Genomic DNA, 14278 nt, shown 5'->3' with positions numbered 1-14278 from the left:
TGCTGTCATGATGTCAGCAGTTATTCCATTATTCACCGTCTACAGAGCAGCACCAGGTTTTGTCTTCAGATGACATCATCCCTATAGTCAGTCTGTTTCTCTTCCTAAAGAGAGATTAGTCCAAATTCAGATAGATCACAAATCATATTTTTCTATCTATGTGTTCCTTGTATTTAATTTCCTATGTGGCATGTATTTTATTACCTTTTATTTAAACCTTTTTTAATTATAATATTGCTTCAAGTGTCTCAAACCTTTCACTGCGGCTCAGCATTCAAAATTCAGATTTAAGCTTTAGTATATGATTGTGCTATTCTCCCCTTCATTACTGAATACAGCCTCCAGTCCACAGTTGGCAACAGTAAAAGGAAAGGTTTTTCACACATTGTGTCATGACCCAAGGGTGTGAAAGATATAACCCTAAGGTGTGAAGGGGTTTAAAGCTGAGCAAGCTGCAGGCATTTAGAGGGATAGGTTACGTTTTCTATTTTAGAGCAGGCTGCAGTGCAGGTTGCAGTCCTTAACCCACCAAAAAATAGATAGATTTTGTGTCCAATCAATAAAGCAAACAAGAAGTACATTATGAAGGATCAGCTGCCTTGCAATTTGTGATCACGCCAGATATGGCATTTCAGCACTAATCACTGCAATGACATTTAGAGAGTTACCCTCAGCAAATGCAAATCTTATAACACTGCTTACAGCAAGGACAGTTCTTCTTGACTGTGCTTTTAATGCACTTTTTAGTCTTTTTTTTGTAATAAAACATGTTTTAGTTCATCAGAAAACTATCAGCAAATTGTCTTTAAAGGAGCTGTATGCGACATTCACAGCATTATTATAGCAGTAAACCATTATTTGCTATGTAAGAATGTAGTGAAGTAATGGGGTCCTCAGGGTGGGAACTACAGGGAAGGCAGTGCAAGGCAATTTTGCCATGCATTTCTATTTTCCTGTATCTTCATCATTATAGGTCATGTGTAAAATTAGGCTATTATTGATGATTGTTGTTGAAGACACTGGCATGCTTTTGTTGCCATGACCATTGAAGCGTTGACGCCGTACTTATGGTGTAGGCGCTGCGTCGACGTAGATTCTATGCTGTATCCTACACCATAGCCTGACGTTCACCTCCACAGAAATATGACTAGGCCTACACATCGCGGCAACGCAGACCTCCTGCCTATTTTCGGAAGCTGAAACCATTTCCCTCAGTGGAAACAAAGCTTTTATTTACTTTTATTTCACAGATAAGAAACAATAAATTGTGAAGACAATAAAGCCTCCACAAAATAGCATTTTATGTCTTGTGTGTGATTTATCCTGGCTTCATATGAGTGGAGGAAATTTCTGCTACTAGCTAGGCTAATTTATACAATGTAAAATGCCATAGGCTTGTGCTAATAACGTTAGCATGTTGTATTTGTTTGGAAAATGTGTCTAGTATAAGACAGATGTTTTGTAGGTCAAACTTGTGAGTTGTAATGGAGCCAAATTTTGTAACGTTACATTTGTTAAATGTTGCTTTCATAATGTTCCTGGGGAAAAGTCCCCTAGTTTGTACAATGTAAAATGCCATAGGCTTGTGCTAATACATTGGCATGTTGTATTTGTGGGAAAAATGTTTCCAGCAAAAGACAAGTGCTTTGTCTGTGAATGCTGCGAGTTATAGTGAATATTCTACCACCAACTAGTGGTTTGGAGCGTTTACACTTGTAAACTAGTGGTTTACAAGTGTAAACGCTCACAATGGCGTACGCTCTGCATAGAGCTGACACACAAGTATAAATCCCGTGTTAAATCAACTGCGACAAGCTTACAAGGGCCGACAAGGGCCAACAGTGTGGGGAAACCACAAAAAAATGTGGATATAAAGTGCCACCCCACGAATAACATCACACATGGCAAGAGACTTCTGGGCAGAAGAAGTACTCCAGGCTGTGATGGTAGAGGTTCAACGGATGCTTAATTGGAAACCACATCTCTCATTATCAGATGTGGCTGACCCGGATCTAGTGAGTGACCCCCGACACCTTGCTCATGGAGTGGCCGGACTACTCTCTCCTACAAGTTTAGTATCCAGAGTCAGAGTTAATTGGGAAAGGAGATGGTGTCTAGAGGTGTTGGCCAATCACGTCAGGAAGCACTCTCTCAAGGATATTTCTCCACACCTTTAAGATCCCACTGAGTTCTCTGGAAATAAAGCATAGGAGCTAGGAACATTAATTTCCACTCCCAGGGGCAACGGAAATGAGACCCTGGATCTGAATGACACATATAGCATTGCGTCACAATCATTATTAACATGTTTTTATGATGATGTTAGCTTTTTCAGGAATGCTTTGTTTAGTGTCAGAGGGTGTCATTTCTGCTGGAGAATCAAAGCCCTGAGTAGCAGCTGGATGATATCGAAAAGGAGGACATCTGCCGTCAGCACAGACTCCACAGTGGCTCAATATCCACCAGTTCACAACCAGGCAAAAAGGAAAAGGTCATGACACCATTTAAAAAGGGTGCCATCAGAGAGGTCATTTGTGAGGAGAAATTAATATTGATGTTTATGTGGATAATTATTGTAATTCACTTAAAATGCATGCCATTAGTGCTTTAGTGTTGGGGAAAGTGGTGCTGGTTATTACAGGCTTACTTATCACGTTGCTGGTTAAAATGCCCCGTCACTTCTGAATAACATCAATATCCATATTCCATCAAAGCAGCTTGAATCCCCCCATTATGAAAGCCTTTACAATGGGGTCTGACCTTACATTCAGCATTTGGCAGACAAGTAAAAAAAAAAAAAAAGCCACGATGCAATCTGGTTTCATTCACAGGGAAACTGTTGTTGATGTACCACCAACTGTTTCTGTCCCTGTTGCAGTAATTATGGTAAATGGACTGCACTTATAAAGCCCTTTTCTACCTTAACAGACAAAGAGCTTTACAATTTGCCTCTCATTCACAGATACACACACTCACACACCAGTGTCCACAGACCTGCCATGCAAGGTGCTGGTCTGCCCGTTGGGAGCAACTTGGAGACAGTGTCTTGCCAAAGCACATGTTGACATGGTGGAGTTAGGAATTAAACCACCAACCATGTGATTAGTGGAAGACCAGCTTTACTTCCTGAGCCTTTTGATGAGGGGCACTTATGGTGTATTTATTTTTCTGAGGCTTCTACTGAACAGCTTCACTTCTCAGCAATCATGAGAGCAGGGACTGAAATAATTGGCGGCATGAGTCAGAGCTGATCAACATCACTGTCTCAACAAGTTTCACAGGGCGCTAAAGAGTGATACAGGTGATCCATTTTCATAAGTATATTTCAATTTAAGATTTTTATGTTAAAGGAGCAGTGTTTAAGATTTAGGGGGGTTTAGTGGCATCTAGTGGTGAGGATTGAAGACTGCAGCTGAAACGTCTCCCAGCTAGAATTCCTTTAGTATTCATTGTTTAGGAGGTTTTTATCCGGCACCTGTGTGCTCACCTATTTTTTCTGATTACTTGATGTGTGTTTTCCTTATTCAAAAAGTTTTTACTGTAATTATCTGCAGGGATTCTCCTTTCTCCTAAACAAAATGGACCAGGGGTCTCATTTATAAAACATTATGTAGGATCCATATTAAAAATATACATGCAGACAAAAGCAGAAAATTATGTGTACAAAAAAATATTTAGATTTATAAAACTGTGCATACGCCTGACAGTGTGCAATTTCCCTTTATAAATCCCAAATCAACTTGGAATTGTCAGCATGTGGCTCCACCTCATATTCTACACGCCCACATTCAACTGTAAATGGTCAATGCAAAGCACCTCATGAAGGCTGATGCCTAGAAATGAGCCTGCTGATCAATGGGATTTTACAGGGGTAAATCACAACAACACCAGTGCTTATATGTTTACAGCAATAGACTGATTGCTTCACACTGTACCAAAATGGTCGTGACAATCAGTACAGTATATAGCCTACCCTGGGATATCATTTAAAGATGGAAGTTTGATTATTAACACTATTTATTTGTCTATCTATCTAAGTTTGTTGTGGTGATCTTGGCCTGTATTATGATTATGACTCAAAATGATGACATGGAGTGTAATAATTGTGTGAGAGCTAGCGCCGGCTTTATTTCCAGACTTTACTAATTCACACAATCCATAGGTGGTGAGGATGTATGTAGGGTAACTAGAGAAGAAAAAGTGTGTGGCAGCCACCACAATGTCTCCGATGTGCTCTGTGCACACACAGTCGTGTTCACTGCAGTGATTTTACACACAAAATCATCTGAAAACCTTAATCGTACTTGGTGATATGTATGTACAGCACTGGAAGATACTGTTGGAAACTGTTGATGCTCTGTTATGACATCATTAAATGCTATTTGATGTGCACTCCACCGCAGACCACGAGTGTCAAGTGCATCCCTCTTCTCTGCATTCTCGGGGGTGATGGTGAGACAGAGCTGATGAAATAATGAGCAGAATTCAAGGTGAGATTTGAGTCATGTGCAATTTTTAAACCTGAAAGGTGTTTCTGGAAAAGTAATGGCTGACTAGCTTAAACACTAATAACACCACTGGTGATTCAGTGGATCTATAAGTAATGTGTGATATGCCTGGTACCTGTTAATGTATGCTCACATTTTTTATTTAATAATTTAGGATCCAGACATTCAGGGAGTTTTTACTGGGAGCAGAGTTATCCACAGAGAGCTCTTCCTCTCCAAAACAAATGGACTCAGTGCTTTAAACCCATAAAAACACTGAATAAAGCAGTTTCACATTAAAAAAAAAATTGTTGTTTTCCAATACTGCTCATACTCATTCGAAGGTTTAAAAAAACCCAAAACAATGATTCTCATATTCTTATTTGTAGGTGATTATCCACTAAAGAATATATAATCTATACCAATATATCTCCCTACATCCCCCCATACACACAGGCACACACAATTTTAAAATTAAAATCTGTTTTACCAATCAAAGGTGACAAAACCTGTAGAATGGGTCCTAAATTGTGTTGTTTTTATATTTAGTTTAATTTTAGGTGTTAACGATTTGGACAATGAAGTCAGTGATGTCAGTCTTACTTCCTGAGTTTGATGAATGCAAGGAATTTCAATATAATATTCATCTAAACTATATTACTTGCATATAAAAAATGACTTCATGAAAAAATAAGACAAGATTTGAATAGAATAGAATGAATATAAATTATTCTGGCATTCATCAGTTTGATAGATTTCTGTGACCAAGGGAGGTGGGGAATGATGACAAACTGATCATGCGCCTGTCTCACTTTGTTTACCTAAATGTCGGCCGGCCAGGACAGCTGGGTTCATTTACCCTGGGATCGCTGAGGGTGAACCATTCCAAAACACGCAAACTATCTGGGGACTGTGAAGCCAACATGAGCAGGTGAGTGTCAGTTAGCATTTATTTAGTGCAAAAATAATCCTTGAAACTGCTGCCGTCAGACCTAATTTTGCCCAGTGGGTGCTGTGTATTTGTCCTGTTCTCCCTCCTCCATGTCTCGCTGAGTGTGGAAATGACAGGGTTATATGGCAGCTTCACCTCACCCAACTTCCCCCAGCCATACCCTGACAACCAGCTCATAGCGTGGAACATCACCGTCCCAGATGGCCACAGGGTCAAACTCTACTTTAGCCACTTCAGCATGGAACCCTCATACCAGTGTGAATATGACTACATCCAGGTAACATGCTGGAGAAACACCAGCTCCCATTATCTGCACTGGAGTCTAACACTTGCTCACTAAAAGGCCTCTGACCTTGTCAAATTAGGTTTTGGCAGAGGGCAATGAAACCTTGCGGTTCTGTGGCGAGGGAGAGAAGAACTATGAAAGCACCCCGAGGAACACCATCATCCTGTCAGCCGGGAACCTCATGTCAGTGGTCTTTAGGAGTGACTACTCTAACGAGGGCCGATTCACGGGCTTCCAAGCATTTTACACCGCAGAAGGTGATGCAGAATAGTGACACTGGTTGCCAGAAGGCAGATACATTTTTGGTAGATGTAATTGCACCAAGAGTTTTTAGAGAAATGAGAGCAGGATTATATCATCACAGGTAGGCCTATATACAGGAACATTTAGAATTTTTAGATTTAGAAAGGAAGAGGAAAGACTCCAGCATAAACACAGTAGTGACAAAACAATGGCAAACTATATTAATAAAGTACCACAGAAGCAGTCGCCAGAAGAAAACAGTGGCATTGTACATTTCTGCAAACCAGGAATACATTATATTTGTACGTTTCATACATATCATATCAGTGATGTAGCATATGAACTGACTTTTTGATCCGGAAGAGGAGGGGATGGTGTGACACCTGGGCGAGATACCTGCCAAGCTGCAGAACACTGAAGACCACTGTTTGACACCAACAAACAACAATTCAGTCAGGAACACTTTAGTCAGACAAACTTTATTTCCATTTGCAGTATTATATTTGGTGGTTTGGCTCTGTTCTGGGACTTTCTGCCTTATCTCGGGCCTATGCAGAAAGCCTCTTCCACGCATCTATGTGGAAAGCCACATGTAAACGAGGAAAGCCTGAGGCAGAGAGAGCAAACCTCACTGCCCTTCCATGTGCCTACATGGAAAGCCTAAGGCAGGGAGAGCAGCAGCAAAGACCCCCAGAAACAGAACAGAGCAGCATCAATGACAAACAGAAATTACACTGATAAGTCAGACACAGCATGAAAAGGAGGAGCTGGAGTGGAGGCGGGTTGCAAAGCGGCTTGCAGAGGAAGCAGCAACAGTAGACAGGCCAGAGCAGTTTTTGTGGGGCGCTCTGAATGAGATTCACCAACTGGTTGCATAGAAAGGAATCATGATCTATCAGCTGTCTCTCTTCATCAATCAGCTGCTCCATCCGGCTGTTTTTCCACTGGGGACAGTGCCACAAAAAGGCTGTTGTTTTTTTGTACCAAGCCATCACTACTTTTCTAGCGGGGATTTTGCCAGCAAAACCAATTCTTTTAAAAAATAGCCTATCTGCAATTTCTGTTTTCGTGCAATTAATACTTTTCCAAGTTATACTCTTTTAAATTGGATGTAGCCGTCACACCTCGGAGCCTGCTGCAGCACCTTAACTGTTTAATGTATTATCATGTTTAGTTTTTGTTAGTTAAGATAAACCAGATTCAACTGGTGTCTGCTTCAGTTTAAAAAAGCAGTGGTGACACACACACACACACACACACACACACAAACACTCAGGAAAGATGCAAATTAAAAAAGTAATCATACATTATCTGACTGGGTTTAGGCACATTTAGGATTTACATTATTTAAAGACACTTCCACTTTCCCCACTTTAAATATGCTCATGGAAGAAATAATACTGTCTCTGTCTCATACAGACATTAATGAGTGTCAGTCCGAGATAGACGGGGAGAAAGTGTGTGATCATCTCTGCCACAATTACATCGGCGGATATTATTGCACATGCAAACAGGGATACTTTCTCCATGACAACAAAAGATCCTGCACAGGTAAGAGCCACGTGACTTAAGCTCAAGAGTCATGTTTATGAATGAAAGTGAGTCAACAGCAGTATGTTGAGGTTCAGTGTTAAGAGCTTGGCTCACAGCCTTTGACTGTTTATTGATCCCTGTAGATACATTACATGGTGTTTCCCAAGCCAGACTCACTGCTGCTTAGCTCCTCACCACTGGAAAGAGCAGATATTGATGACAATAAAGCAAAGCAATTTCCATTAATGTGCATTGACTTGTGTATGATGTATTTGGCTTCACTATATCTTAATTCCACAGCATTTCTTGATTATATAATCAAATAACGGCCAAGTCTTTCAGTTGGCACAATTTGTCAGTGTGGTGTTGAGGTGTTAAAATTACAAAATGCTGCTAATTTCAGACTTTTGGCAACAAGTGTGAATACAAATTAGATCAGATCGCTGTGCTGTGTACTTGTAATTAAACCTAATTTTTGGAAGAAAAGGCAATTTGTCTTTCAAATTATTCCCTATATTTCACAGCACCGCAGAACAAATCTTCAAAAAAACAATTTTCTGACATTTCACACAGGGCACACGGTTGATAATGTTCCAGATTGGATTTCATTCCATCATGGCTGGCCCGTGCTAACTCATTTCAGGCTGAAAAGGCACACTGATGCATAGAGTAGTTGATCTCTGCCAGCTGGTGTAAGGCAAGGTTAATTACTGTCGATTCCTAAGGGAAAAGCAACTTCAAAATGACATTAAAAATTGATACCTGTGTGCAGCACAAATAGTGTACTGACACTAGGTAATTAATCACAATTACCATTTGATGTGCCTTAAATTATTATTCTTTGCCAGAGGAAAAAGGGTGACAAAACAAATCATGCAGTGAATAGGCAAAGAATGATTATCTGCCTACAGATTGTGCTAATTATATGAATTACAGGAACTCAGCCTCTTTGCGATACTCATTTGTTTTAGTCTGTAACAACATCTGTACACTTGCCGGGGCAATAACGCAAAACTAAATGAATCCCATCTTTTATTATGCCACGAAATGCCTCAATTGATGTGAGAAAAATATTTTCTTCAAAACAAAAAACTTTTTCATAGCCATTACGTTATTGCTGCAGGTAGATCATAAGACTTGTTCATAAGTATTCAAATTAACATACAAGCTCTTTGAACTCGAAGGAGTCAACATATAACATGCCTCAAAATGTTTAAATTGGAATTTAATGAGTCTTCCCGACAGTGCCTTGCCACAGCCAGGTGTTGACCAACCTGTCAGGGGTTCTGACCAGTCCAGGCTACCCGAGCCCGTACCCTCCCATGAGTGAGTGTGACCACACCATCCGTCTGCCGGAGGGCTACAGAATATTCCTGGACTTCCTGCAACCCTTCGATGTAGAGAGACACTCAGATGTCCCTTGTCCATACGATATGCTGAAGGTTAGTCAAATGACTTCCGAACATGACACACACCGGAGGATGAATGAGCAATGTATTCCTGCTCATGCCTGTGGAGGCAGTTTGTTACTGACTTGTCCTCCTTGGGTAATATACTATACGGCCATGTCGTTTCCTGCATAATTAAGTTTGACTGGACATAAATCAGTCAGGCATTTAATGAATCTTCTTGTTTGATGTTCCCCTGTTTACAAGATTTCAACAGCTGGACAAGAGTATGGACCCTTCTGTGGATCAGTGCCACCAGGTCGCATTGACACAGGAAGTTACCAAGTGCATATTTCGTTCAGATCCGATCCCAGTGGGAAAAACAAGGGATGGAAGATCAAGTACACCAGTACCAAGATTAAAGCCTGATGGCTTGTTGACATAAACGTTGGATACAGAAGGACTGGGAGCAACATTATCAACCTTTTCTGCTCCAGCTTTATGTTTTTATTTTTATCCTTTATCAACTCTTTCTATCTTGATTTCATGATTATTTCTGCTTGACCTCTGACATTACATGAAAGGATCCCCATGAAAGGGTGGTGGGAGGTGGCAGCAGTCAGTACCACACATCTGTCTTACAGTGTAGGTAACTTATTCACAATTTTGGGGCCTTGTCACCCCCAATCAGATGGGCTGTTCCAACATCAAGTGCGTCACGGCCACAAGTATTTTTTTCCTATAGTCATACTCTGCCTTTTTCTGCCTCTGATTGGCTTACCCTAGTGTTCTTACCCTAATCCTAACCAATCTCACTCCTCTTGCCGAAACCTAATCAAACCAGCCAACATATGGAATAAATACTGGCCAACCAGAGGGAGAGTAGGAAGGATCATGGGGAAAAAAACTTTCTTTTTTTCCCCCCACAATTTTTTCCCACATTGCTAGTGGTAGCTTTGCAGCCCAGTAGGTGGGCCAGCCCATCTGACATTTGCCCGACTTGCCAGATTGCCAGTCTGAGCATGACAGTATGTGTACCTATATGCTATCTGAAAATATTACACAAGGACTTTCACATCGTAGCAACCTAATATAATTAACCCTTCACTAAGCCCCGCCCCTTTGTGATGGTCCGTCAAGCTGTCGGAGTAAGCATGAAGCCCACACTGTAACTAACTGCACAAATTTTATCACCTTTTTGGAAAAACAAAAAAGCGATTCCAGAGAGAAGCAGACAGAGGGGTCTACAGTCTGTGTTTGAAGGATATATCCAGGATGTCAAACTGACTCAGCAGCAACAACAGGTTAAAAAGACAGATAGTTTGAAGCTAAAGATGAACTTTCGGCTACAGATCACAATGTAAAAGTGAACCACCACATCACCTGGCCATCTAGACAGAAAACAATGTATACAAAGGAAAACTTTGCCAATATTCAACCAGCTGTGTGTCATCACAGTGTGTGCAAATGTATGGTGTTTGGCCTCCCTTCCGTGCTGATGCCAGCACCCATTCATCTGCACATGCTGTGATGACACATAGCTAGTTCAATATTGACAAAGTTTCCCTGCTTCCCTTTACTGGTCCCTGGAGAGCAGGGTCAGTGTTCATTCAATCTTAGAATCATTAAAAAGCAAAAACGGCACGAGTATACATTCAATAGGTTATATCTTCAGTAGCTAGCTAGCTAACCCTACACTTTTCAGGGTTTGATTTTGGTTTTGGAACAGGGAAGAAACGTATCTTTTTCCAACCTCTCCAGGTAACGAGTATTATTAATACATGACGTGCCCCAGACACAACATTTAGCTCCAAATCCACAAAACCAGCCTGAAAATGAAGGAAATCTGAAACGATTGGTCAGTCTGCATCCGGGGGTGGGACTTAGCGAAGGGTCAATTATACTGTTTGTGATATAGCTTTAATATTGTGTTTGAGCATGAGGCTAGCTGAAGAATTAACCTCATGACACCTTGGAATGACATTGTGACACTAGTGCTACTAAAATACTCTCCAGATTTCAAGGATTTACATTGATTGCATCTAATTTCTAATCTAATTGTCATTGTTTTATTTCTTTGTTTGCTGAGATGCTGTTATAATCTCAACAGCACAATCCTGCTTTAACCTTTTGTGTCTGGTGTGTCATTGTTTTGCTACTTGTGCAAATAAAGTAAAACTCAAAGACTCAAAAGACACTTTTAATTATTAATTTAGACATTTTTTTCTCATCAAAATACTTTATGTTTTTCAACCTGAAGTCATGTAGCTTTTTATTTAAACAAAAAGAGTTTTCCTTAAGGCACTGTAGCTGCATGCAAACCGTTCTGCTCATTTGCAGCTAAAGACAGAAACACATTTAATGCTCCGGCAGAAATAATTGAATTCAGTGCAGTATTCTGGGAGTCAGTCCGTCTGGTCCAAGAAGCCGTGAACGTTAGTTGTTTAACCTTCATACATAATGCAGCTTGTTCTCAGCAGTGTCAGCTCTACTCCTCTATCAAATCAGTCATTGTAGGGTTCTTCAGTCCCTTGAAAATACCTCTCATTTGACACTTTTGCATTCGCTTACTAACATTACCTCCATCCACAAGTGAGGCAAAAGAGCACACTTAAAATGCATGGATATAAGAAAGAAATGCACTTGTGCTGATCTATAAACAGTATTTGTTTTGTTTTTCACCTTGTCTCTTAGAATAAGACCAGCAGCACTTTTCTGTGAACCTTTTTAAACCTCATTAAGTTAACTGTGACTGAATAGCCATGCTGCTACATTCATCTTTCTTCGAAGGCCACCACAACTTACATGTAACAAGACAGGGTGCGTACTGACCCATACATCACCTTGGCATTTGCAGCTCAACAGAATCACAAGGCCTTAGGTAGACATGTGTTCTCTGAGAGTCATCTGAAGACATGGGATGATGTTTGTCTCCAGCATGAAATGCCCAGACAGTCCTCAGGGCACCTGGGTGCTTACAGAGCAAACCTGCACTTGTTACCCGTGCACTGTTCAACTCCTAATCTAATCCACCAAGCCAGTGTGACACATGGGCTATCGACTTCTCCCGTACCCCACTCATATCATACTGTTCCGCCTAGTTGGAGCCAATTCCACAGGAATTACGCACACCATGAAACCATTAACCAACTGTTGGAAAAAACCTAACAGCAGCGTGAGGCCAGTCGGCTCAGAGCTAACATGCCCATCACTATTTTGACAGCCCTGCATCACCAACCTGGTCGGCATCACGTGCATGAAGTTTGTCTGAAAAATGTCAAAAAATGTTCTGTTGTTTGTTATTAATGGATATTAATTTATAAATCAGTATTTTAGGGCAGCAGTTCTCAATCTTTTTACATTTAAGGCTCTCCAAGTATCACCATTATGACTGATGCTGAAATACAGTAGCCCAGGCCGACCCTCAGCTACTGGCAGTTAACGCAGGAGGGCAGGTTAAGCCCCTAATCAGAAGATTATTTATTGCTAACCGTTGTCAGTTACAGTCACACAGTGCAAAGGGATAGCAGCAGACCTGGCACTCGCACTAACACATGGAGAGTTTCTATGATTTGAGGACACCGAGGGCTTAGCCTGCACCTCTGTAGGGGGTCTGGGGGCATTTTTTTTTTAATGAACAAGCTCTATTTTGAAGCTTATTTAATGCATTCTGGCATCGTATTTACCCTCAAAAACTGTTTTGCTTGTTTTAAATGATCATTTATTTCCCAGATTAATTATAAATTGTGTAAACACCTATAAATACATCATCATTTTGAGGTGCTTGCACTTGGTTATTTCCATTTTATGCTACTTCATGCTTCCACTCTACTACATCTCAGAGGGAAACATTTTAACTTTATATTCCACTACTTATAGCTGTCTGCTTTAGTTAAAACTTAGATTAGTTATACAAAATATAATCAGCTAAAAAATAATGATGTATAATTACAGATTAAACAACCCAGCAGTATATAAAGCATTTAAAATGAGCTCTACCTTTACCAGTTGCAACATTAAAGTAATTACTGGTGTGCTCTCTTCTCTCTTCTTGCATGCAATTACACAAAAAGAGGACCTAAAACTTTTAACAACAGCATACTAATTTTGAGGGCTTTGATGCATGGACAACATGGCACATTATAAGATCTGGGGTGGGGGTTTTTCAGTCCTAGTCTCTTTTTTTTATTTTTTTTTTTAAATATATATACAGCCTATTTAGATACAGGGCTATTCATAAGACATTCAGGGCTGAAGCCTCGGACACCCAGGCCGAACAGCGCCATTGTCTTCCACACAACTCCTTATACATCCACACTTCTCTCCCTAATAGCTCCTGCTTGGAGCCACAGTTGCACTGTTTTTAAATTATACATTTATCTTCTACTTACTTACATTTATGAATATACCTATATAGCAGGCTGATATCGAAACCAAATATTACATGAAAGGTAAAACGTATTTTAAATTACATTTCAGGATCTCAAGGTTTAAGTGTTTTCATTTGAAATGTTGTAGTATTTTGATAGCATTATACATATATATTAAAATGACTTAACTTATAATTATCTGTCTGTATTATGCACTTTAACAATCATACAAACTTTAGAAGTGTTTTTTGACAAATTGAGTTGTTGTATTAGCTCATAGTTTTATTTCACTGTTTTACATTTTCTAATGCAGGACGAGGCTGTTCGGCAGAGAGTGAAGACTCTGTAAAATAAAGCTTATGTTCAGGTTTTGACTGTGTCCTTAGTCTGCAAGAGTTTTTTAAGTTTGTCTTGTCTAAAGAAAACAATTTAATTTTATTTTCTTCACAGAAATTAGTTAAATGTTGAGATATTACCTCAAGAATACAGTGTTGTATCGGTCAGTAAGATTTGTCAGTCCATAATTCAACATGCATTTAATACTTATTTTTAAAAAGTAGGAAAAGGCACTGTCAAAGGTTTGAGGGTTGGTTTATTTTAGAAAATCCCTCCTACCACCATTCCCCATGTTTATAAAAAGGCACCTTAAATCACATACTGTACAGTCATATACAACTTCCTTTGAAACATTTGTTGTGCATGTTTCAATTAAATACAAAGTTTGAATGTGTTGGAGAAGTGATGCATGACAAATCAGCAGAGTGTCAGCTTACTTTAGGTGAAGCCGCGCGGTGCAGACACATTATCAACGGCAGATCTTGATGAATGTTCTACTTTTCCCTGAATCTAATACTAAAGTACAAGCCGCTGGTGACATCTCAATCTCAACACAACACAAAAAGACGATCCCTCTGCAAATTCATCCACCATCATTTGTGTTCATTGTTCAAGAGACCGATGATGAGATGACAGGCATGACAAAGGCTATCTTCTCCATGACCTATGAGTCACGCAGAGCT

The 14278-nt window shown here is 40.0% G+C and overlaps 1 protein-coding gene across 1 annotated transcript; it reads left to right on the top strand.

Moving 5' to 3' along the window:
* Positions 1-5304: 5304 nt before the first annotated feature.
* Positions 5305-11082, top strand: masp2 (MBL associated serine protease 2). Its single transcript, XM_033628318.2, has 6 exons — positions 5305-5418; positions 5494-5716; positions 5805-5982; positions 7388-7519; positions 8747-8943; positions 9157-11082. The coding sequence occupies exons 1-6, from the start codon at positions 5411-5413 to the stop codon at positions 9316-9318; spliced, it is 900 nt and encodes a 299-aa protein (XP_033484209.2). The 5' UTR covers positions 5305-5410; the 3' UTR covers positions 9319-11082.
* Positions 11083-14278: the final 3196 nt, after the last annotated feature.

The sequence above is a fragment of the Epinephelus lanceolatus genome, chromosome 8, assembly GCF_041903045.1.
Source record: "Epinephelus lanceolatus isolate andai-2023 chromosome 8, ASM4190304v1, whole genome shotgun sequence".
Taxonomy (NCBI): Eukaryota; Metazoa; Chordata; class Actinopteri; order Perciformes; family Serranidae; genus Epinephelus; species Epinephelus lanceolatus.
Note: the sequence above shows the minus strand (reverse complement) of the source record. Positions and strands in the feature narration are given on the sequence as shown.